The sequence below is a fragment of the Anticarsia gemmatalis genome, chromosome 6 (assembly GCF_050436995.1).
Source record: "Anticarsia gemmatalis isolate Benzon Research Colony breed Stoneville strain chromosome 6, ilAntGemm2 primary, whole genome shotgun sequence".
NCBI lineage: Eukaryota > Metazoa > Arthropoda > Insecta > Lepidoptera > Erebidae > Anticarsia > Anticarsia gemmatalis.
The window spans coordinates 11,808,553-11,835,853 of NC_134750.1; the positions used below are offsets into that span (position 1 = coordinate 11,808,553).

The 27,301-nt window shown below is 36.2% G+C and overlaps 2 protein-coding genes across 4 annotated transcripts; both read left to right on the forward strand.

The window, feature by feature from the left end:
* Positions 1-543: 543 nt before the first annotated feature.
* On the forward strand, positions 544-5,711 carry LOC142973833 (uncharacterized). Its single transcript, XM_076115857.1, has 12 exons — positions 544-669; positions 940-1,092; positions 1,504-1,600; positions 2,014-2,143; positions 2,575-2,665; positions 3,040-3,202; positions 3,543-3,929; positions 3,997-4,134; positions 4,441-4,542; positions 4,928-5,013; positions 5,336-5,542; positions 5,676-5,711. The coding sequence occupies exons 1-12, from the start codon at positions 544-546 to the stop codon at positions 5,709-5,711; spliced, it is 1,716 nt and encodes a 571-aa protein (XP_075971972.1).
* Positions 5,712-6,215: 504 nt separating this feature from the next.
* On the forward strand, positions 6,216-27,172 carry kat-60L1 (katanin p60 ATPase-containing subunit A-like 1). Of its 3 annotated transcripts, XR_012959525.1 has the most exons (10): positions 6,216-6,701; positions 17,549-17,781; positions 18,724-19,214; positions 22,361-22,540; positions 23,338-23,480; positions 23,760-23,869; positions 24,117-24,243; positions 24,586-24,717; positions 25,122-25,761; positions 26,082-27,172. XR_012959525.1 is itself a non-coding variant. In XM_076115754.1 (9 exons), exons 1-9 carry the CDS (start codon positions 6,544-6,546, stop codon positions 25,186-25,188), a joined length of 1,641 nt encoding a protein of 546 aa, XP_075971869.1. In that variant the 5' UTR covers positions 6,216-6,543; the 3' UTR covers positions 25,189-27,172. The 3 variants fall into 3 exon arrangements, 2 of the variants coding, with proteins under 2 accessions (XP_075971869.1, XP_075971871.1); XM_076115754.1 differs by having other exon boundaries at positions 25,122-27,172; XM_076115756.1 differs by lacking the exon at positions 6,216-6,701 and adding an exon at positions 15,596-15,838 and having other exon boundaries at positions 25,122-27,172.
* Positions 27,173-27,301: the final 129 nt, after the last annotated feature.

The window sequence follows — 27,301 nt, forward strand, 5'->3', positions numbered from 1 at the left end:
TCCTGGAAAACGTCTTCGGAAACCTCACTCATTTTATAATTTATTCTTAATTTATTCGTGCTCTCCAAAACACAAACCTTTTAGTTTCAATCATCTCAAATCAGTCAATCGCAAAGAAGGCTGCTAAAAAGTATGACTATAAAGTGAATAAATGTAACGCCACTAATGTTCCGATGTCCGTCTAACCAACTTATAGGCTTTATACTCCGATCTTGCTCACATAATTATCTTGGGTGAACACAAGAAAAACTTCTGCATATATTTCGATAAAATATGTAGGTACTCAGATAGTTTATAATCACTATTAATACTTACGTTAACAAACTTTGGAAAATTGTCCACGCGGACTAAAGTTGTGGGAAGATGCTACGTTTCTTAACCAATCATAACCGTAGTCTATATTATCTCTATACTCATAGAAAAACTTCACTGACAGATCAAAAATCACAAATACCAATCAATCAAAATTGCGTACAGAGCAATGTATTATTTACAACTAAATTAAAAGAACAATATGTCTGAAATTGTCGGTTAACAAGTACGATGCCCCCTGCAGTGGTGATATGTGTCTTTGTTGCGCTAACAGCCGTCGTCAGTGCTAGCAATATCAACTATTGTGGGAGCAGAATGTGCGGGAACACGGATGCTCATACGTTTTGCCAGTATTCAGTAAGTAAAAATGTTCGCTTCTTCTATACTTAGAGGAGGAATATTTTTATAGCTGCTCAGTAATGTCTTGGTTTTCGTGCGTGGCGTTTAAGTTGCAGTAAATGGATCCAACGCAGTGTTAACTGCATCAGTAGGTATTGTTTGCAACTGCGGGTTTTCAGGTTGAATGTTTGTTAGAGCAGTAATAGGTACTAATAACAGAATTCCATATTATTCCTAATGCCCGGTATAAATAAATAATGATATAAATATACCCCTGAATGATGTTAGGAGGGTCCAGGTCCTGAATGCGTGGGCTACATGAACGCAGAGCTATCGCCCGAAGAGAAGTCTCGTCTGATAGGCAGACTCAACAGACGAAGGAACGAGGCAGCCACCGGACGACTACGCGGCCTCTCTAGTGCTGGCAATATGATGAAGTTGGTATGGAGACATTATTGTGATGCTGCTTACTGCTTTTAGGTCAAAGGTACTCTGTAAGATAAGGAACCTCTGTAAGATAAAAAATAAGATGTAAGATAAAGGAACTTTGTAAGATAAGTGAAAAATTCATAAATATTATGTCCAAATCCATGTTCGTAACCGAGAAAATATTTTATATTGTAGCTCAGTTAAGTTAAGTATTAATGTCTAATGTCTATAGACACAAACTAATAAGATACCTTAAGGTATGTGAGATGCGTTTCTCGCAGTTTTTCGCGAGGCAGTATAAATCCTATTGCGAGATTTACCTTTGCTATACACAAACTTAAACTGCTTAATGTTTTAATTCGTTAATACTTAAGGTTTTGAGAGAGATTATGATGTAAGTATAATAATGTTTTATAATATTAGCGTTGGGTGGAGGAGTTGGCTCGCGAGGCGCAGCTTTGGGCAGACCAGTGCCGACCGCCGCAAACGCCGGAGGAACACGACATGTGTCGCGATCTATGTAAGTTGGTCTTTGGCTTTTCCTTTAAAACTTTTATAACGAAAACGAGCTTAAAACAATCGTAAAATATGTACATGCAGTTTGAACCAAAAAATCAGTTCTCTAGAATGGCAAATCTTTGCAAAAATGATTTATTACTAAATATGATTTAGAATAGACCAGGCCTTTTCCCTTTTATGAAAGGATTTTCGGGGTAGCAAGGGACCTGTAGGTATGTAGGCTTAGACTACCTTTAATGAAAATCAGTAACTTTTGCGTGACAGAGTTACAAACAATTAATGTAGGTACATATTATTATGTCCTCAAAAACTTTCGACCAAAGATTTAGGCCAATTAGTAATACAAGTATGTAGTTTAAAGTATACTTTTGAATATAGAGGATTGTGCATTTCTGCTTCATGTTCCATCATCAGACTCAGTGCCCGTGGGTCAAGTGATAGCGTCAGTGGTGGGCGAGGCGCCAGGTCTTCGCGTCGAGTCCATGATCGACATCTGGTACATGCAGAACATGCACTACAGAGGAAACGCCACCATTTACATACCGTGAGCTTTTCTTTTACACTTTACACAGACTTCGTCCGCCTGAAAATTTTCCCGGATTAAAATTATTGTGTTAATCCTGGTTATAAGCTATTTATTGAAAATCTATTCAGTAATTCAGCCGTGTAATAGTAGCAATATTAGTATAACACTAGCAGGATTATACCTATGAATAAATAGAGTACACTATTTTTGATACGTATATTATAATTTTACGAGTATGCTAAGCACTATCATAATAATTTGGTAACGCAACTATTAGGCAATAGAGCATTGGTTTTTCTCACAAAGTTACCGCTCAAATGAGTGACACCTAATAAAGCAGAGGTCTTCTCTTCCCTCTCTTCCCTTTTTCAGTTAAAAGTTTTGTATCGTACGTAACATAACTAACAGTTTCATGAGTGTAACTTGTAAGTAATTTATTTTACTTGTAGTCCGACCACGAATACAAGTTTCTACGGCGACTTCGGGCAGATAATGTGGGCGCAAAGTTATATGGTCGGATGTGGAAGAAGTCGATTTATGGCAAGTAACGAAAACCTAACATTTATGGTCCTTACTACAAATTTCATTCTTAGGGATTTATTGTATTCTGTAGTAGTTAAGACTTTTTAAAATCTCTTTGTCACATTGAATCGTAGAAATCGCCCTCAATATAACTCAATTAGTAAAAGAAAATTAGTTACAAAAACCAAAATCACTTACACGATTATTACTGTAGTAAATTGCCAAATTGTTGATTGAAAGGTATTATAAATTTTCATATCAGAAAAACTAATTTTTATTCACTTGTGCCGCCCCATAGTCAGGAACTTACATTAAGAGCTTATGTGAAGGTTAATACTACACAGAATCTGAACACCTATCACTTTACTCAAAAAGATGAATATCCTTGCCAGATCCCCTCACAAGGTCGTCTCCGAAGCGTGGAGCGGTTGGTGTGCAACATTGCACCGCGCGGTCCGCCGCCGTCCCGTCCACTCTGGTCTCCGTCAGCGCCAGCTACCCTTTGTCCGCCACGCTCCAAACCTGACGACACGCTCATTGCTCTTTGTGATATTAGTTAGTATATTTACCATTTTATCTACTTGGTTTGTCAGCAGAATGTAACGAAACTTAATACGAGGTCGAAATGAGTGATGAATGTTGTCTATTGTACATTTCCTATTTTTGACAGAGACAAGGTATTCGTAATAGTCTTATCAAAAATCTGCCAGAGCCGTTAATTCAAAATAAAATACAGTAAGAATATATGTATAATGGGATTACGGAGCGTTTAAGCACATAGGTACTTGGATTTCGATTGAACTCTCGAACCTGACAAAGCCTTTCTTAGAATTATTGCAAATAGATAAACACATATTTTAAGTTAGGGGTAATATTGATAGGGTAACAATTTCAGAGCAAGAACTGACAGAAATAACAGAAATAGACGGAACAATGACGTTGGAAGAACATTTGCTACTATACACAGTACTAGATATAGAACAGAACAAAACTCTCAACTACAAAGGCAGCCTAGACGAGATATACCTGACACGGCTGGCTGTCGCAACGATGGAGAACATAATCACTACGAAAGCGTATTTCAATTCACTACAAAGAAGAGATATTACAGAAGTAATCATTCTTGATGAAACAACTAACAGTACTTCTACTACTGAAACAACTCGACAAGAAACTAGTACGAACCCTTCCACAGCAGTTTCAAAGAAAAAACCCAGTCTTATCGGAAGACCAAAAGCTTATAACATCGATGAGTTGAATGACCTTGAATATAAGACAGAAAGTAAGTCACATTTTTAAGAGAATAATAAACATATTGAACAATTACTTACATGACGTCCTGTTTGCAGATAGCTCGCCGAGCGAGGACGTTGTAAAGAGGGAAAAGGAATTTTACGCTGAATATGACTTTGTTGAAAATATGGAAGAAAATGCAACAGAAACTATGACGTTTGCAAACACGAGTGTTACTTATAATTCTGTTTTTGGTGTGTATAATATTTTTGACTAAAGTTTGAGGAATTTTGTTGATCTTGATCGTACAGTGTCTATCTACACAAAATATGAAAGTAATATCTGCGTAAATCTGTTCTGATTGACGAAAAAATCGTGATTTCTGGAATCTATAAAAATATATGTGTTTAATAAAAAGGAAAACATTGCAGATAACATAACAACTGTACAAGGAGTAACTGAATTCAATCAAGACGCAGTTAAGGATATAATGACAAGAATATATCAGAACTCTAGTTTGTTATATGAAAAATCAGTGCAACATAATGTATTAAATACAGATGTAAATGCTGTGTATATTAATCCTTTGGTCAATAATACTCAAATGATTGGAGCTGTGATGAATGATTCGGATATTAATGTTGAAGATTATTTAGCTGATCGTAAGTTTCGATTAGGAGTTGTAATGAAAAGTGATACTATTGCATAAGTTTTTCTTTAAAGGCCAGGTTTAATGCTGCTGTATAGGTGTCGCCAAACAACCCGAATACAAGGAGGTGCTCAAAAACGCAAACTAAACGTAGATCCGGTGCAGAGCACTCATGGTTGATTGTGCAACTTATCCGGCGATCAAATCACCATCTCTATCACCATCCTCGCTATCGCAATTTGCAATTATTTCCAAGCGGACCTAAAATTGTTTATAAAGATGTAGCGAAATTGTTCTAGTTGTTTAGCTACACAATTATTAATATTAAGAAAAGAAAGAGTTTATTTATTTATTATAAAGAAAGAGTGGGTTCTTAAATCGTTTATTCTTGTCCACAGCGGAAACAGTTCGCGAACTGCAGGAGGCATTAGACCGATTAGAGCGTGACATGTCAACGGAAAACCCAACAGACAGACAAGGAAAGGTATGACACCTCATCTAATTACACTTACTCATCAGAAGCTAGTCCTTACCCGTTTATTTTCACCGAGTTTCCGCTAAGTAATTGGAGGGATCCGGTCTAGATTCTAATGCATTGATTTCATCCATAAATGACGTTATTAATTTAAGCTAAATGTGTCATGAGTAATTCCTGATGAAGATTTTAGTTTTGTTAGGCAATTTATATCTATTCAGCTAGAGCATGCTGACTGGTGTCGCAATACAGACAAAAATTGCTTTTGCCTGATTTCTAAGGAGAATAAAGGGCAGTTCATATTATTTCATATTACTCTTTTCCACTTTAGGTGCGTCGAGAACTAAGAGATCAAGTTACAGAAGAAATGAGACCCCAAGAACAAGTATTTGATGAACAAACACTGGCTGATTTAGAACGAAACAAATCTTTAGAAAGAGGTCCGATGTACAACATGGTTTTGAAATACATGCCGTATTTGAAACAGTATGAAGCGAGCTTGTTAAATCCGGCTACGAGCAAAGCAACATGTTATTGTGTTAGTTCGACTTTTGTCTTAGTTTTATCGTTATGTTTGTAAGTTGTATATATTTTAAACGTATTTTTTAATGTTTTGATGTCCCGTTAATTGTATTTGTTATGTTCTATTAATAAACTTTTTGGTGTTATAGCTTTTGGATGTGTTTCTTTTACTGGAGTCTCATTAAGTTAAAAGTATTTAACAGTTGTAGCGATCAAAAACTGTGTTTATTTTCAATTGAGAAGTATTCGTAAATTCGTAAGTATAAAGTAGTTGTTATTAGAGCGTGGTCTATCTTTTGCTAAAGAAATTTGTTATCGCTTCCGTGAAGCCCTTTGTTTTTACATGGGTAATTTTTAGTATTGCATGCGATATGTGAATTATACGCTATTGTGAAGCTTACAATATCTACGTTTGTTGTCAAACTACTGCCTGGTCATCGTACCTTACTGTTTATCTACAAAAAGCATCAAACATGATTAAAACAATCGAGGTTACCATATTTCTAGAATCCTTAAATTAACAATAAGTGTTCAATCAAATTGTGTAGGTCAAAGGAATGTTCCACAAAAACTACAAAATTGTAGTTTTAGGACACAAAGGATTTGGGACATTAATGAAATGGTAATGAGTGAGCGGTTGTGTCCGACTCGCCGGTCATCGTCCGAGCGCTCAGTCGTTTCGTGGTCACCGTAGCGGGCGGACGTAGCACGTAGCCGCGTAGCCGTAGCGCGTCTACGGTTTTGTAGCAGTTGCTGCAATTGCGTTTGCAATTAGTTTCCCGTCGCGGTGTTAGCGATGTGAATGTTAATGCAGTTAGAATTTTGTTCTTGAAAGACGTGTTGTGTATTTCGTGTGATAAATATTTGTAAACAAAACCGGACGTTTTTGTTTTTAGTTTCCCTTTTTTGTTAGTGATCGTATTTACATTAAATATAGACTTAACTTTTCATTCACATTGATACGATAGATAAAAAATTAGAACGAACTATTCGACTCGACTCCACACTTATTGTGTGATGACTAACGATATGAAGACTGGGTCTGAGCCTCGCGAGTCCACGGCCAAGACGTCGTGGCCTCGGCGAGATGATGTCAAGATAGAGTTTGGTTTCGGCGTCCCGCTCGGCGCCATGTCTGCTCATCCCGCGTTTCATTCTGCTTGGGATATTGGATGGTGAGTGCTGTTACTATGAAAAATATTCGTTTTCGTAAAAAAAAAATGGATTTCTGCAAAAAATTTATTATGCATATTATAATGTAATATCTTTGGCTTAGGTTCATTTGATTTTCTAAGGTACTAAGTTAGTAAATCTTGGTTCTAAGGTAAACCAACCAAAAGATACTTTAGATTTAGATTCGCAGAGAAATAAATAATTATTTTCAGAATTTTTAACACGTTTACAATAAACCAATATGCCACACACTCTTTGAATTTCCGGTAAACTTTCAGCTAACGCCTTTCTCGTGAGGCCGATTTTTATATAGTCAGATTACTTTATAAGAGAACTATTAATGTATTAATTTATAACGAATCTAGCAACGTAAAAATTTTATTGATTGGTTGAAAAGATTGGCAATGAAAAAAATCATCCCTTAATCAGTAAGAGCAGCAAAGGCCGCCTTTATCGAGATTTATACAAGGCTTAATATAAGGCTTCATAAATACTGAAAGCTAAACCTTGCCACCTGCGAGGTTTACTGCAGTTCACTTATGCTCTCTAGGTTATTGATACATCGTTTCTAATTAATTTAAGAGATAGACTAAACAACAGCCTTAAATTAATCCATAGAGTTTATGATTCCGATATTTTTTACTTTTTATGTTTATTATTTACCTATATTGCAAAATAAATCTTATTTTGAGGGGAGATCTGTGCTCAACAGAGATACAGTGATTTTTCATTGTTACCTTGAAATATTATACCATCTGAAAGAAAAAAAAAATCATATTAAATGTACGTTCTGTATCTACGTTACACAAGTATCTACCTAAAATAATGCCTATGTTCTACTGCATATGCAAGTAAACCTATATACAAATTGATTACCTTATTTTCTATGAATCAACTACTATAAAATTCTATTGCTTACGCTCATAGGGTTAGGCATGATATCAATAATAAAAAATACAGTCTGCACATACATACACTGGCTATATAGGTATCTATATAACTATATACTAGAGGCAGAAATGCATTAGATATCGTTGACATTGTCATACGACTATCGATTAATAAATGCTCCCTGTGTTTCAATTACTGCTATATAATTGATACCTTTGTTTTTTGTCGCATAGAATTATCTATTGACAAATATAGGAAAAACCTATATGTAACTTTGTAAAATGATTTTCAGCTTAAAACTAATTTTAACTTACCATGTTACATTTATAGTCGAAAGATGTTTTTTTCTGAGGCATAACGCAGTCTTTTTAGTGTATCATCATCATCATTGGCCTGTATTCATCTATTGCAGATAATAAAAATGGCGTCAGGTAGAAATAGATCACTTTCATTCATGGCGCAAAAGGCAACCGCGACCAAATTTACGGCAGACAAAAGTTTATTTAAGGGTCCTTCCCAAAAATCAAACAATTTTGTGGTTCTTCTCTTACTTTAGTGACCAAATGAGTGCTATATACAACACTTATCTCTAAAAATTCGATTACTATAGTTGCAACAAATAAATTAATCGTGGTTTAAGAGTTCGTTTAAGAGATTACTAAGGCGCTCTCCCGGCAATAGAGATCTTTATATCCCCCCGTCATATATGCTAGCTATTTGTCTTATATGATAGGGTCTGCCTTTTCTATGTTTTCTCTCCCCTTTGGCTTATCTTCCACTTCGTTCTCTAACAAAATTACGCGCATATAAATCACTCAGAAATACGTTATTATTTTCTTTGAGATACACCTTGTCTTTTACATAGTCATCCATATTATAATCTTTAACTACGATTAATAAAACTCTACAATACCGAACTTGAACTGGATCATTTGCATTGTTGTCCTAGAAGCACTAAATGCAATTAACACAAGAAAATATAATAAAGTAATCTTTATTCAGCTAAGGACGTCACATCACAGTTATTTGTGGAACTAGCCCAAGGAGAGAAAGGCCTTCATCTGAACTAATATTATAAATGCTAAAGTCATGACCACGCCTACTTAACTGCTAAAGCTATTAATGAACCCTTACAATATAAAAAGTCTTACTTCAAGATTACTAGTTATAAGCTCTTTGAAAGGCCGACTTATTGTGCCAAAAGTATTTTCTTTGTACGATCCAAAGATTTGGGTCTGGTTGTACTTTGTGTTCGTTTTGTTGTTATTTGTATGTTTGTAAAAGTCCTTGCAATGCGAGACTAAGGTTCTACGACCTAAGCTCAAGCGTCAGATAGCTTATCTAATGACTAAGTTACAGAAAATGTATCAAAATGTCTGTCATCCAGCACTGGCACTGTAATGGGTTTAAAAATCTGCAATCAATCCACGTGTTAAGTAAACCGATACTAATTCAGAAGTGGCGAAAGAAGACGAGTTTTTTCCTAAAAAGATGAATGTTAAAATTAAACGATTAACAATATAAGATTGTTTTTTAAACCCATCGTCAGCTGCATACTATGTAAGTACACGTGCAAACTATGTGCGTGCCAGTCTCGTGATTCAAACGCGTGATTTATTATGTAGGAAACGGATTAACTTGCACTGAGAAATAAATATAGCTTTAAGGTTATATTTCTTTGAAGGCTGTTTTCTATGACAGTGTCTCCTTCATCTATTATTGCACTCTTGGTAACGGTAGTAGGTAGTCTAATTCTATATATGTAATCAGCCCGTTTCCACCCACCGTTGAGTATAAGCCTCCCCCTTAGTGCGCCACTTGATACGGGACTGCGTTTGTCTCATCCAATGCAGCGATCATTTAACGATTTCGTCCAACCATCTAGTTGGTAGTACAATTACTGAAGATAAATTATTAAAACTCATCTAATGTATTAGACGGCATTAATAATTGTGCTTCGTACTCACACACAGTTTCACTCAATCGGGCTCAATCGGGCCGCGAGCTTTACCCGAAGTGATGGCTTAATTCAGTAAAATTGATTACGACGGACGCCATCAATTTGTGGATTTTGCGATCAGCTACTCGTATTTAAGTAACATGTATCACTTAATACCGTATGTGTATTTGCCTACAACTACTTTTATGTCAAACTCTCAATGCTCTCGTTCCGACTTTAGAGAATTCCGCTACATAATGACCAGTCATTGTCATCATAATCATTTGATTCACGGCACTTCACGTTTGCACGGCTTTTCGCCACCCACTTCAGAGTATAAGCTTCTTTGCAACAGCGCCAAAGTACTTCGAACCATTATAACTTAACATACCCTTCGTGCCCAGTGTTATTACAAGACATACATACATATAGTAAGTATAGTTATAATAATGACGTGTAAACCCGTGACCCGCTTCTCGGGTGATTTCGTCCGCGATAAAGTAACGATTACTGACCAACTTTCTTATAACGATCGTTGCATGGTAGATACTTCGGACACAACAATAAAGTTGTACTAGTTTTTCAAGACTTTATTTTTAAAACTACAAGATAGAGCTTTATTGAAATTATAGACACACTATACAGCTAGAATTAAGTTTGCTCACACAAAGAAGAGAATTACGAACTATTCAATTATCTAAATTAAACAACCTTTAGAAAACTGAACGTATATCAATCGTATATCAAATATATACGATTATTTGTTTATTTTACTTTAGTTCTTATTCTAGACGTAATTTTGCCAAATTAACTCATTTTCTACTCCAGTAAATGAATAAAACTGCACGAAGACTTTTACCAGTTTCTTCTTAGTTTTTTTGGACATATATATTGTATTAAATGCAGTATTGAATGCAGCTCAAGTTTATTGTGTTTAAGTTGTATTACAAAAAAAAATTAGGTATATTACAAATCAATAGACAGCAGGTTTTGCCTCAAAAACACACTACTAATAACTATTTCAGTTTTTATTTATACGACTATAAACATATATTTTGTTTTCAAGGTGAAGTGGTAAGGCTATATTTCTTTTATTAATTCACGGGAGATCGTAGTGATAAATGAAGGTCTGGACTTCAAGAGTAAGGTCTACGCATATTAAACAAGGTCAAATACATTTACACGTTAGTTCTTAGGTATTTACGCAAGCACTTTATTACACGAACACTTAGAAGAGTGGATGAACAGGGAATAGAGTGAGTTTTTTAGTATAATTGCTACAAATGAAGCGCGGTCGGTGGCGTATCATGAGGTCTTGAGTTAGATTCCTAGGTCGTGGAAAGCACTATTGGTCTTTTCTATTTCAACAGTGTTCTGTCTCAGTATCTAATCTAAAGAGTTCATCTGTGCTTTTATTTGCTCATCGGCAAAAGTAGCATTTTAAAAGGACATTCAGATAATACAATAACTTACGGAGTACTTCGACGCATAGGCACACTCCCTTTCTTGTCCTTTTTTGTTTTAGATTTTTTGTAATAGTAATTTGTAAATATTGTTATGTAAATAATAATTTCACCTAAATAATACAATTATACCAACATAAATAATACACACTTTATCGACAAAAGAAATGTAACTACGCAACATCTAGCAACTTTGACAAAACTAATTTTTCTATTTATGTTTATGATTCAGTTCTATGTCAATAATGTATGGACATTCCATCAATTTCCATCAATCATTGTGACTAATATTGTAGTTTTACGTATGACTGGTCAAATGCCTAATGTCTAGACCACCTACTGGACACACTAGTAATACACAAGGTTATATAATTTATCCAAAACTGGTATTGACATTGTGACAATTCATTTATTCGGTCGATTACTTTGAATCAAAATTAAAAAAATATATAGCCAGTATAGTAGGTATAGTACAGGTGCCGTCAAACGACGAGAAAAATTACGCTACATCATAATGATTGAACCGATTTTTAGTTCCGCATAGAAATAATGCAGGGCTCAACGGCGAGGGCTATTGCGCTTTAATTTTCACTTACAGTCAACTAAGAGCCCTTTGCACTGGATCTACGTTCAGTTTGCTTAAAACACCTACTTGTGTTAGAGTTGTTTGGAGACACCTAAACGAGACTCAATACTGTTTTACTTTGACGTAAACCCATTGTCTGCTGCGTGTGGTTTAGAACCCATTATAATTACCATAATACTTTTCGCGTGCCCTCCGAACCACAAAGACGTTTGGCTATAATACCACGATCGGCCACCCATCAATGGACTGACTTCGCCGGGGGTTGCTTAACTCACAGATCGTTTACCGACCGGTGAGTGTAACTGGCTGTCAGTGTCTATAAAGCTAATGGAAAGGTCATTCATAACACAATCGCTATAGTTTTCAGCGACGGAACGTTGTCGCCTAATCACTTAAAGAGCATTGCACTAATCACTCTAACTATAGAGCAAGCTGCAAAGTAATTAAACGAGAGCTCTTTATGTTACCGTTGTTTGGAAGTGCCAATATTACACGAACTTTACAACCTCTGTTCTGCGGCAAATGGTTTGAAAACAAAGTGCATTGCTTCGGCTAATGTGATTAAAAATTTGCAAAGAATTATTGTTAGGTGTGGTGCATAAATTCTACGTATATTATGAAATGTCATTGACCGCGAGTTGCACAGTTTGTACTCTTTGAATTAGTTTAGAAACATGGGTAGTAATGGACTTGTATTATTTTCCTTTGTAGATAGTATTCGGCGATAAGTAAATGATAATCATGAAACATTAAGCTAAAAATAAAAAAGGACAGTTGTTATCTGTTACCAGTTGAATTAGCTTTTGAAGTATTTTTTCTTCGAGTATGATTTTGGTTGAAACAATTTATATTCATTCGGTTGTAGTCGCGAATTTCGGAATAAGTTAGTTAAATACTCAAACGATTGATGCATCTTCTGAAATAAATAATAATTATGATGACCGTTTTATTTGGGTACGCTTTTTTTACACAAATTAAATAATAAAAAAGTTAAATATGTACTCGATCTTCACGACTGACTGTTATTGTTATATAGATCTATTTTTTTCCGTACGCATTTTTACGCTACAAGTTCTCAACAAGGTTAATTTTTAAACGAGTATCGACTGGCCACATGAGTCAGAAGACAACCCTTTAAACCGGCCGTGACACGTAACCACCCACTCTTATTATTCACTATAATCGCATACATATGATATTTCACGCGAACTCAGTGAACGACCGTCACCTAAATTAAAACGTTCTTCATCGTACTAGAGTTTAACGAATGCATTTGTCATCATATCTGAGTAAAACCCACATCACAGTACTGACAGGAAAATGTATCAACTCACGCAAATATATGTATATACGTGTTTTCACAAAGCGGTCATAATGGCGTAGAAACAAGCACTTTTGAGCGGTATACTTCTCGAATAAAAGACAAAATTCTTCGTACAAACATAGATTTTAATATTATCTTACTTTACAAACGAAATTTAATAGCTTTTGAGACTTAACGGAAGATAATCTTTCAGACAAAAACAACCAGGTTTGAGGGAAGTTGGTACAGAGATAGTTTATAGCCCGGGTTGACACATAGTATACTTTTTACCCTGGGAAATCTATTCACGCGGTCGATGTCAGACAGTGAAGTCCAAGAAGAATTCTATAAAACTAGTAAGCAACAGATGATTCGATTTAATTTAGTTTGAAGTCACAAGCAGTACGTTGCCCCAAATCTTGCTTATTTTTGGTTGAAAATTGCTTGAGATTATGACGTCCAGTTTTGCCGTTATTGACTCCAATTGTAGCGTAGGAGTCATTTCGTATTTGAAGTCACAATTACAGGGTTTATTGTTCAATTGCTCTTGAGACGTGTTAAGTGATCTGTCTCTGTCTCTAATGTAATCAAATTGAGGAAGATAATTTGGTTTAATAAAGGGTTATTTGCTTGTAAGGTCTTTGTGATTTGACGAGACAATCTTTGTTAGAAGCGTGGGCGTTGGCTACCAATTGAAGGAACATTTTTTGCAATACATGAAATATTGCCTAATTATTTTTTAAACTTGGTTTTCTCACTTGTGAGGTACATATATCCAGTAGGTACAGATGTATAAAAATATTTTGTTGTTGATTTTTTTTTGGTGCTGAAGTAGTTATCATAGTTTGAATAAATCACGTAATTGACTAAAAATCTGCTGGTGCTATTCAGTTTGCTACAAAAAACCTGTAACTGCCTTAGTTTATTAACATACAAAATCGAACAAAATACGTAAATAAATTAGGCTTAAGAAATAAAGTTAATTCGATTAATAAAGAGATACGTAGTCTAAACAAACAAACAAATCTTCATCGATGATACTATCCAGTTTATCCACTCAGAGATGAAGTATGCCCTTGGCGTCAATTTTCTTATGAATACATCCTTGTTAGTCCACAACCGACGCTAATGAGATGTGGCAGTTTGTAAGAACATCTGCCTTTCTTCTGAAGGGTGAGGTGCCTATTACAGGAATTGGATCGTTGGGCTGCTTGGTCCTAAGGGTATAGTGGGAAGAAGAACAATTGATCGTGTTGCTCTAGCTTAAATATGTGTAAGGCTGTATACGTCGAACTATTTTGTTACTTATACTATAAATAGATATGCTCATAATGCTTAAGTCCACAAAAAAAATCTTGATACTTTACATAATAAATTCTGTAGATACTGTTGCTACTTGTATTATCTACCGCATGTAGATACTCTTGTTACTCATTTGGCATACCGCGCGTTTATCTTTTAATAGATTTTCTACTCACCCCGATCAGATTCTAGGTTTAATTGTGAGTTACACAGATAATTGTTTTTGTGTACTATAAATACATACATCGCTTATGTCACTTTTTAGTAATCATACTAATTTTAGTATCTTGAGGAAAATACTGGAAATCTAACCCGAAGCGCCCTAGAGACTACCACTGTCAGTTTGGTTCAACCATTCTCTATGAACCGTACTGAACTACAGCAGCAATCGAAGTATCCAATTTCCTACAGTCCACACTAATGGGTACCGTCTTCGACGCATCGATTGCATTACCGATGGGCAGGGGTGACTGACCCCTAGTACACAGGTGTCTAGTCAATGACCTTTGGCACACATTCCACTCTATGCTGTCAAGTTTACCCTCGAAGGGTAAACAGAGAGGTCATCTACCTGCTTGCATACAGGGTTGCTGATGGCTTGCAAATTTTCGAAGTAATTGCGGAGTGTGTATTTTGTAGCAGTTTGAAAACTGTTGCTTCAGTAAAAACAGTATATTGGATAATTTTATACTCTGTACTCGTATCTATCTCAGCATGCACTTGGGTAGCTCATTGGGCAGCTCGTTCATGGTGAACTCAAGGTCTAATCAGCGGTCGACTAGTTTAATTTCTATTATATTCTTTAATACACACACACACACACACACACACACACAATCTCAGTCAGAATATAAGTAATCTGTTAAATTTTATTACTATGACAAAGCTTTCTGCTTATATTGATGCTTAAAGCCGCTTAAAAAAATAATAAAAAAATAATGCCGCTTTTACAATATTTTATAGACCATGAGGTATTTGGATTAGCCAATAGGCTGTTGGCCGATTATCACCATTTAAATATAGGTGTAACTTGTAATTTTTCATAGCTACATTGACATTCACCCTCACCTAAACCTTATGTTACAATCATTGAGTACTTTTCCGTTCAAATTCTAACCTTTGACACATTTAACAAAGTTCAATATACACCTATTATATTGTGGTTAGTAATTACACTACGTTTTGGTCAAAAAGATTAACGAGGTTCACCAAAACTAGACCAGTCAAGGACCCCGAATTACAGTCACTACTTTACCAATATGAGTTCTCTATCTATATGCCATAAGGGTCAATTTCACTTGAAGGTTGGGTTTAAGGCTATAAAGCCTTTGTGGTACGCATCGGATCTTGCGGGCGTTGTTGGTTTCCGCAAACGGTTGCCATGACAACCGTCCCATAACAAAACTGTCAAGCGCCACACGATTTTCCAACAAGCCGGTCCATCAGTAATGACACACTTTTTCAATCAAACTACTGAGAAAATTATGTTTTCGTGACCTCAAAGTGACCTCAATGTGGCTTTGAACACCAAGACCTATGTACCTAGCAAATGCCTTCAGATTGTTGAGGAGGAAAATGGATTTTGGATTTGGAGATTCCTTGTATCCGAATGTCGGGGGAATCAGACAGTTTTTCGAACATGACAATTTGTTTGGGTACGTAAGTTTGTCCTTGCGACTTCCATGATCTTTAGGCTTGTCTTAGGATGGAGGTAACAAGTTTTCAACAGAAATATTATACGTATAGGTAGTATCTGTAGAACCTTCCAGATAAAAGGAATACAATTACGATAAGATTTTTACCAAATAAGAATGGGTACTTATGGACTACTACATTTAAGTAGACTGTTTGAACTACAGCAGACTACAGACAGCTGTTTGACTTTCTTTGATAAGCATCACTCATTGACATATAGGCAGGTAATTATAAGGTTATGATATATCTATCTTCATCGGATTTAAAGTAATTCATTATTAAAACAGCCCTTTCACGTCCGAAGCAATTGTATAATAAAGAAGAATTTTAAATATTATCTTTCCATGGATTATGTGAAGCTAGTTGTAGTGTTTTTACTAGAAAATCTCGAGAAACCTCTGGTATAAACGATGTAAAGTGGTTATAAATTGTACTCTGCACTCATGCCCTACAATTCAATCGTTGTGTAATAGTAGCTGACGCTATAAATTATGAAATAATAAAAGGGTGCAACAAAATATAAATACTCAATGTGTAATTAGTTACAGTGGAATCAGGTCAACTTTTATACATATGGCCTTAAGCCGACTTAAAACCTATGAGGCTAAATTGTTAGTAGTCCCAGCATACTGACCATGATTACAATTATTTTGCACTTAAATTTATATTTTGCTTGCAAATTCTTTTAATATTATAAACTAGTTGACCTACACAGTTCCTTTAGGGTACATTTTACCTATTTAAAGCCGCTTAGGGGTTGATTTTTGGAACAAGAAATAGTCTGTGTCTGGTCTCGAATTTACCACCACACCTATGCAAAATTTCATCAAAATCCGTTAGGAGGTTTACCTTAATGTAGCATACGGGCAATAGACCTTTGCATTTATAATACGGAGTATATTTACAGAAATGTAGGACTTGCAAAGCGAGTACTTGCCTCATCGTTCTATTAGTTGTATGCCAAGCATTCATTAGTTAATGATACTCTTTATTGAAGATCATCTGTAAGTCACAATAATTGCATCAATTTATTTGTGTTCATTGTTTATGTCGACGCCGTCTTCAAACTCACTTGGCTCAATGTTAATTTCAAATTATTATATGTTTGTTTTCCTCAGTGTTTCTTGGTAACTCAAATTATGATTAATTAAGATGTTAGCAAGATAAATTGAAATGAATGTTCTTTGTAATTTATTCTCACGATTGCCTTTTTTGGTGTTACGGACATTGTGTTTTTTGAGGTCAACATTTGATTGACTTCCGAAAAATGTTATAAAGAATAACAGAAAAATAATATATTTTACTTTTGTTGACCTATATCTGTGATCAATATTTGTGTATTATGGCTCAATTCCATTATAACATTTTCAGCTACCTTGTGGGTATATCACGTATCTCAGTTGGCAACATTATCTTGTTAAAATTATAGTGACTAGCACGTTACATCAAAGCATCAATGTACTGAATAGTGACCATCGATTTGACGTACACTGAGATAGTGATATGCATACTAATTTCTGTACCCTATACCTAAGTTCATAAACATAAAACATAATGTGTTAATTTCCTCAATTAAGGAAAATTACCTATATCATGCAAAATGTGAACCCATTCCTTTACAATTGTGAAGGCTTCTTTCAGAGTTCTTAATATCGTTCCTTCTTCCACAGTCCATCATCTGGCTTCCACCAAATGGCCAGGATGATGGACCGAATGATGGTGGAGAGCCTGCAGCCGTTTGGTTTCGCGAGGATGACAGCACGGCGGAACGGAGACCAGAAGAGTGATGATCCTCCGAGAGACGGCCTCCGGTCAGAGAGGAGTGACGTGCGCAGAGACAAGGCTAGAAGGAGTCCAGCGTATACACATGCGGCTAATGGCACCAGACACTTGCCCACACAAGGTCAGACAGAATAAATTAAATACTTTCTTTTTTTTTACTAGCCATTTCTTGAGTTTTTCAAGTTTAACACATGCCATCCTTCTGCTACTATTGATGCAGTTAAAAAAAAGTTGAAAAAATATTTTTTCTTTTACTATTTATTAGCATTATGTACGCAACAATATCAGACAAGATCTTAATTACTTATGTTTCAGTTACTTTCAATATGCAAGGAAAATAATAATACTCTTGTAGTGAGATAAACTTACCTGTCGTCCGAATTAGACCCAATGGTCAGTATTTTAAATTCTTCTGTCCTGAAAGAAGTTTTCGTTGAGCAGTTAAATTCTGACTAAACTTACAAAAGTCATATCTATTGAAGTATCTAACCCAATTCTTTATTTGAGTAGGTAACATAAAATATAGTGGTTATCATCAATCAAAATATAAAGCGGTCATTTTAGATCGAGTGAAGTTATTATGTGATAGAGTGGCTCGTATCTTGATGATATAATTTTGTTGCTGAGGTCACTCCATCTGTATTCTACTACGTTGTTCTACGTTTTTCGATGTTTATTGTGGTAATGTCGATTGTGAATAAATACGCGTGAATTCATATATAGGTTGTTTAGACTCAATCCTATTTTTTTATGGAGTCTACATCTCATAGTCGACTGTCGACAACTTAACTTGATCTGACTGTTACTGCAAATCGCGATAAGATGTTTTTGAAATAAAGAGTTGCCAAAATCAAGTCCTCGTATAGTGTTGGCAAGCTGGCGACTTAAGGTTTTTAGACTTTATTAGTATTTGGTGCGATACCGACTGCAATTATTGACTGATGTAATATTTTACTTAAGATACTCAAGCGTTTATTATAAAGCTTTATCTTTTGCTGTGTCAATAAAAATATCAATGTATTAATAAGAGTTAAAAATAAACATATAACTATCCTTGTTTCAGTCGTAACTCCTCAAGTAATAAACTTCCAAGAGCAATCGGCCGATGTAGTTCAGAAACAACCAGATCCTACCACAGAAAAATGGGCGGGGACATTGAGACGTCGAGACCCGAACATACAACCAACACTACCTTCAATAGTAACCAGAAAGACCTCGTCTATCGGCTCAGTGGGCAGTGGAAGAAAAACAAGATCAGTGGAAAGAATGCCACGGCCGAAAAGACAGCTAGCACCGATTAAACCCACTTTAAGAAAGCCTGAATCGTCAATGGAAGGTGGAGATATAACAACTACTCTTTGTGAAAAGGATGAAAAGACTGAGCGAGTGTTTGATGCGACGGGTTACGAGCTACATCTCGTTGAGACGCTGGAGAGAGACATTCTGCAGAGAAATCCAGATGTTCGTTGGAAAGATGTGATCGGGTTGGATGATGCGAAGTCTGTGTTGCAAGAGGCTGTGGTGCTGCCGTTGGTGATGCCCGATTATTTCAAGGTGGGTAGAATATTAGCAAATATACATCGTTTTGATTTCTCGGAGTAAGAAAAGTTCATTGACTGTCGATGTCACTATTTCTGAGGGACAGATTTTCTCATCTTCTTATCGTTTTCTATTACTTCTTAATGGGAAATGGGCGTTAGGCTTGCTACACACATATTTAGTTCAGTACGTTCGGTTCGGCAATATCTATCAAACAGCAAAACCGACTCGACTCACTTGTTCGACTTGTGTCGATCGGGTTCATCGGCACATATTCGATTTTGCCGTCCTTCAAGGCCGATTAATCCCGAACCGAATATGTGCTTAGCAAGCTTTACATACACTATTTCATAGAGAACAGGTAGACATTAAATCTTAAAGACACAGATAGAGCATGTCATTGTACTTAGATTATTATGGTTATTATTTTTATGTAACACTCTAGTTGCATCACGTGATGTACACTGTAGATCGCCTGACTAGGTATTATGTTTCGAGCACGGAGACCACGGAAGCTATCGACAGGTGTTTGGTTTGCGGTCGAGATAGATACGAAGCACGTGACTGATCAGTTTTGTTTGTTTTGTCTTCCCGTGTTTACGGCACATTTGATAAAATTTTATGTTGAACTAGCTGACCCGCGCAACTTCGCTTGCGTCACATTAGCGCGAGGATGGGTGAAATTTTACCCCGTTTTTGTAACATTTTTTACTGGTACTCTGCTCCAATTGGTTGTAGCGTGATGATATATAACCTATAGCCTTCCTCGATAAATGGGCTGTCTAACAATGAAAGAATTTTTCAAATCGGACCAGTAGTTCCTGAGATTAGTGCGTTCAAACAAACAAACAAACAAACTCTTCAGCTTTATAATATCAGTATAGATGTGTGATTTTCGGAAAATTATTTTAATGACTTTTAACCCTAATAACCCTAATAATCTTTTATAATTATCATGATAGATGATTAGATGCTCATAACGCTACTATTTTTAGAACTGGTCTCAACGGTTTATAAACTCAAAATAATCAGCGAAGTAGACTAAATAGGATTCATTTGAGGCCACTAATCTTGGTTACTACTTCTCATTTCATAGTGCAAAAATATAGTCCATAATTCTCTACAACACCACGGGCCAAAATCACACACATTTTATTTAATAGTAGTTTGTTATTTGCAAAATGAAGTAATTGTGACGAAAATCGTTTTACAAATGACGTTCAGTGTAATTTAGTCTTTGTTAAGAATTAGGACATTTCGAGGACTTTGGAGTGCTAAATTACCTTCCCAATCTTACGAGTTGGTATAAATTGTGTTTTGCGTGCGGCTCGTTCACTTGTTTACCCTTTACAAGTGCTTCTCTGTTACGTTGTATGTACTGTTAGTCGAGTTATACTTCGTAAATGTAAAGGAAATTTAAATGTGTAGCTATATTTCTTGCAAGGGTGTTAATGGAAAACATTCAAGCGAATGGAAATGGAAAATTAGAAAACTTACTTCCAAACTTATATTGTGTAGATAATAATCAGGGTAGTTGCGGATGCCGATTTTGAGGCTTTTTCCAAACATCCGCGGATGCGGATGAATTAATGCAGATGTTCAGAGTTTGCGGATGCAGTTGAGAATATCTGCATGAATAATAAGAGAGAGAATATCCCCTGATATGAATAAGTTATTCCTTTAATTCATATATGGTTAAACGGATCTGTAGCTTGATTCTCTACCACTATCGACTACCGACAAACCGGCTAGTCATCGAGAAATTTCCTATGAAAATCTGATCAGCGCTTCTAACGGGCGTTGCAAGAACTGTTTGGACAGTATATTTTATATGTCAAACTTTCGATATTCGATAGTACCGACTGTAAAGATCGTGCTACTGAATAAGGTTTACGAAATGATAGATTATGTTTCTTGGGAGGTCGTGGACTATTTTTCCCTTGGACGGAATCGCGAGTATCTGCGATTGCTACTTTTATTAGATTATTCTACCCTTATTCATAAGCTATGAAAAATATATAAATGAAGTAAGGTAATCGTACTAAATAGCATTATTTTATCTCCACCTACTCCTATGAGGACAAAGCATGATTTTATGTACGTTTATATGGTTGAAATCAGTGACCGTTGTAGCGGTCAATGCAGGGACCACTTGCGTGACGCCACTTGCTTACTGTCACATTATAAACAATATCAGTACAGTTACTGTACTCAGGCCTTGAAATAACCGAATGTAAGTGTCGCACGCTATAGTAATACGTACCGTATAAATGTTCTAGATATTTTGGTGGGTTTTCAGTTGGCCTAGATTTTTAGGTGCTTTTGTTCGACGTGTTAAAGACTAATTTATTTTTTATGAGTATTGTGATGTCTTGTTTTGTGGGGTTATGAGTCATATACGCATATATGCCTGCTATGGATGCGTGCTTTGCGTAAGGCACCGCCCGTCCTCACCGCTCCCTTGTATCGATAATTGACATTGCTCGAGCTCCACATCTTCTTTGTAGAGCTCCTTTGCAGCGGCACATGTTTATCTTACTCGCCCCGTTACATAGCTTAGTATCGGTGGAAACAGTCACATAGTTTCACAGCTAATACATTATCGCAGCATAGCTCCGGGTGGCCCCTATATGAAGAATAAGATAGTCTCTAATACAATATTTATTATACTATTTTATAATGAATGAATGTGTGCTGCATTGGTCATTAGCCGCGTACTGACTGAGCGAGCAGCCTCGCGAGGCAATATCTAGGTCTCTTTTCTTTCAAATCGAAATGAGCGGGACCGAGATATTGCCTTACGAGGCTGCTCGCTCAGTCAAGACCCGGCTATTGAGTATCAAATGAGTGAGTCTCTGAGTGTTAGTCAATAGAATTATGATAATATAAGTTAATATACGTCATAAGTATCCGTATAGATATTTCACTTGTGAAGTTATACAGCTGGTGTAGGCTTGAAGATATTTTTATCGCTAACTAGGCAAAGGTCAAGTCATGAGGCTGCAATTTCTTTGAAAAAAAATAGTTATCCAACTCGACTGTCATTTGAGTAATTTTTCCTTACGGACAAAACATATAATAACTTTGATGATGGCCACGTCTTTTTGTAACACCAAGCAAAAATAGTCATTATGTTTATAACACAAAGGTTTATATTCCAGGGTATCCGTCGGCCGTGGAAAGGCGTGCTCCTCACAGGACCTCCGGGCACCGGCAAGACGCTGCTAGCGAGAGCTGTAGCTACAGAGTGTCGGACCACGTTCTTTAACGTATCATCAGCGACGTTGACTTCCAAGTACCGCGGGGATTCGGAGAAACTTGTGCGACTTTTGTTTGATATGGTAAGATTACTTCATCCATACTAATATTATAAATGCGAAAGTAACTGTCTGTCTGTCTATCTGTCTGTTACTCAATCACGCCTAAACTAAGGAATCAATTTGCATGAATTTGGTATGGAGAAATTTTGATACCCGAGAAAGGACATAGGCTACTTTTTACACCGGGAAAATGACGCATTCCCATGGGAAAACTCAGGTTGCGGACGAAGTCGCGGGTAAAAGCTAGTGGTTTTACCTTCGACTTCGTATCTAGTAATACCAAGGCACAGCGTCCAGATCATAGTCAAGATTATTGGTATAGCGACGCGCCCACTGACAACAATTACTGCCGAAAAGTCATTAGGCATTACAACAGTCTGACCCCTCGTTAAAATTACGAATAGTGTGGAAAGTTGTCAAGATAAACTGCTGAGATAGACTTCCTTAGCGTGCAAAGGTATTTAGGCGTTCTCCGTCTAGATATGCCTTAAGACGCCTTGGTAAAGAGACTTCTCATAGTCGGTGTTGGACTTGTAGCTATTATTTCTTATATATTTGGTCATCGTTGCTGTTGTGAGCTTGTATATACCTAAAAGCATTTATACATGACTTTAGACTACGCCTAGATTGACCATCGATTAGCGCAGCTGTTTCAAATCTCATTAACGATAATGAGTGTCGTATTACCACGATAAGTGTTAAAAGTTATAGACTGCTTTCTTGAGTATACCTCGATGACCGCGATATGGAATTGCCTTGTATAATTATCTTAAAAACTTGACAAGGAAGTGATAAATATCTTTGCTTTGGTGTTCCAGGCTGCTTTCTACGCACCGAGTACAATATTCCTGGACGAGGTAGACTCGTTGTGTGCGGTGCGAGGCGCAGACTCTGAACACGAAGCCTCCAGGCGGTTCAAGGCGGAACTGCTCATACAGATGGACGGACTTTGTGCTGCTTTGTAAGTAGTAGTGTATACTAAGAGATTCTGCATTACATAGAAATTACTTGTTTTCACTAATCTGTGCTACTGTGTCGAAATGAAATTCAAAACAAAAATATTGTTTTGAATTTCATTTCGACTCTGCATCAACGACACTTCGAATACGCTCCCATAGAAAAAAACGCACGTCATGTGGATAATTTTGTAGTAGAGGTTTAAGACCGGAAGATAAGATACATGATCATCAGTTGCACGTTCAGCAATCATTATTGATTACTGAGTTACATTTTGTTTCAGCCATCGTGACAAGATCATCATGGTACTAGCAGCTACAAATCATCCGTGGGACATCGACGAGGCGTTTAGGAGACGATTTGAAAAGAGGATCTACATCGGCTTACCAGATGGTATAAAACATACAACATTTTTATAAATTTTACTTTTACGTTGAAAATTATCAATATGATGTTTTTTTTAACACGAGATTTTGCATTGAAAACGACATAGTCAGTCAAAATTATACGCCAATAAGTAGTTATTTTTCTGGTTTGTATAATTTTACAAATAGAAGTTAGGGACGAACTTTGTTTTAGTGTTGTAGCTGGCAAAATTTATCTTAGTTTTGTCTTCTACATACATTTTTGTGATTTTCAGAGGCAACAAGAGTGAAGCTTCTAAAGCTATGTCTGTGTGAAGTGGTTCTGGCGGAGAACGTGAACCTGAGTGAAATTGCCACCAGACTTGAGGGATACAGCGGTTCCGATATCAGCAACCTTTGCCGGTCAGTATCTTATACTTAGAACGTTATATAAACAGGATTACTATACCCGTAATATGTATGTCCGTACGGTACGCTTAATCTATCTTGACCGGCTTGATAGATAGAATAGAACATTTGCGCTGGTGACGCTTGTAACATCACCATTAGTTCCACAAAATGTCACCTACTGTTGCAGACTTCAAGCCGATCTCGGAGCCGAGATTGCGTGTATCGTATGTCTAACAACTGAGCAGATATTCATGCGTTGTTTATTTTGTTCTAGCAATCTATATACAAAGGTTTCTTTACTAGAAAAAAGAAACATCTGCTTAGTTATATAATTTTTATTATTCATGCGTTTAGGGACGCGGCAATGATGACGATGAGAAGAAAAATAGCCGGCAAGAGTCCAGATCAAATACGTAAGCTGAAACGATCAGAGCTTGATGCACCCGTCTCGGTCTCAGATTTGAACTCCGCTATTGAGAAGACCAGGTAATACATTCATCAACTAAGTATAATTGGATTACGTTGACCATGAGAAATGAAGATTGCGGAACACAGTAGATTTTTTTTTTATCTTTTGTAGGTTTTTATCCGGGATATTTTTTTTTCATTTGGTGATGGCATCAAGTCAAAATATGTAACGTTCTTGGTTTTACATATTATCTTATAGAAAAATCACTTATAATTGCAAAACACATCTTCTTCAAGTTTTTATTAAGTCATTTTTGGTGCTCCCCCGGGGTAAAATAACCGACTCACCCTTTGGGTATTTTGTTGGTTTTTGTCATCTGCTTCTACATTACATGGGTTTCTTTTTAGGCTTTATGAAATTACGAAGGGTTTAGTTAACTTTTTGTCCTAGATGTAAGTATTAATGATTACGTGTATTCCAGACGGACGGTGACGGAGACAGACGTGGAGCGTTACAACAACTGGATGCAGAAGCACGGCTGCTCCTAGCGTCGAGCTAGGGCGCTTCGGGCGCTACTGCAGAGGCTGCGCAACTGTTGAACCTGCAGGACTCTACGATACCAATACAATGTTGAATTAGACTGACAGTTCAGATGGGTTTTCCCGACAGTGGGTTTCTTTCACTTAAGCGTTTGTAAACATTATGAGCCGAATATTTGATATCTTATAAATAGGGTAATCTAGTTACATAGATTAGATTTATCTTCTTACATCTGGTTGGGTTTCCCAAATTTCCTTTTGAAATAGTATAGGATTTTGTTCTTCGACGGATCTGAAGAAAACCCTTCACAGATTGCGTAAAATCACTTTTCACTCACTATTCTCGTATATAGTAGAATAGAATGGACAAAATTAATACGTGTTAACCTGTGTTTTACAGAAAAAACTTAGTTGTAAAAACTGTCAGTCTAATTCCATGGCGTCGTTGTTGTATCGTAGATGTGAAATTAATTTGGTGGACTTTAAAATTGTAAAGTGATAACGGGTTCGAGTGATTAATTAACATTATTCGCGTCGAAGCTGCAACGTTTGGACACTTGTGGATCAATTTTAATATAAAATGTAAGGAGTTTATGACATTTTTACATTAGGTAGTGCGAAACAATTTTTGTATGGTTGTCTGTCTGTTTATTTAACTGTTTACCGTCAGTGTTGAATATAATTATTACAAAATCGATTTTTGTTCTGCTGTTATAGTGTGGACTCAATCGATTTAATTGCTGATACTATCTCCATAATTGCGACCATATTTGGGTATTTAAATAATAGTAATTTGTATCTAAATAAATAAATGTAACACCCAAATATGAAGTAATTACAGCAGAGCATTAATTTGGTGATTTCATATAGTACTTTTAAAATTAATTTTTAATATTTTGCAGATGATTCAGGAGGCATCAGACAAAGGTATATTTGTAACGCAGGATGAACATCTTTTATTGTCGTATTACCTAATGTGAAAAATGAATAATATAATTGCCTAAATACAGGTCGGTTCATATCTGACGGAAAATGTCGTGTATTATCGGTCGCGTAACACCAGAACAGGCAACTCGTATAGAACAACTCGACCGTTCACACTTAACCGAAGATGCGTCAGTGCGAAGCCCGACGCATCTTCCGTCAGATGTGAACCAACCCTTAATATCGTATTACCTAATGTGGAAAATGTGTTATATTATTATAACTAATAAGGTACGATTTTTATTCTCAAATTTTCTTTACAAACGTTTGTTGAGGTCGCAGTTGCGTATTTAGTTAAGTTCGGATACGATGTACGGAGATCTTGTTTCAGTGTAAGTAGCACTTTGAATTAGTCTTAATGACTTATGATGTTGATAAATTGTATCAATGTTTTATATATTTATTTTTATTTACTTGACTTGATTATTGTCACTATGATTACGAAAACATTATTCTAAACATTGTGTAACCATTTTATTGAGGTTGTAGTACACATATTCGCTAGGAAACAAATCATTACTCTGTTGACTTAGCGGCGCGGCAGCGACAGCTGATCGCCGCGCCGCCGTCAGCTAAAGACCATAAAACATTGATGATCCATAGACTCGTTGGTATGTGTGCTACGAGCTCTAATTTTTAAATATTTTACTCCAATATAACCATCTTAGATTTAGTTTCTTATATCAAAATTTCGTTCAAGTATTTTAAGTTTTAAATAAAATTGAATAATGTAATTTCGTAAGGAACCAGATTTATAACTTAGACGATTTGATACTATTGTAAAAATTATTTAGAGTAGTGTAAGCTGTAGAGGAAGCCAAACATGCATGATACTTACTTTTCATAGTCAGTTTGCTCCGTCACTGGGTCCTTGTGGTCCGTAATTAATGCGAGAAACAACGTAGTTCATGCTACTATTTGAACTTAAACCCGCAATCTCCCGCGCAGTTCTCTTTCGCGACTATTTTTAGTTTGGCACTCAAGTTTACATGATAAGAAAAGATACAAGATTTATGTTAAAATTAGACGTTAAGATCTTTGTGAATTCCCATGAGAAGTTCAAGACAACGATATGTTTGGCTTTATCTATAGAAGTCCCTTAACAAGTCAAAGTTTGAGGGTAATTTGATATCGTAAT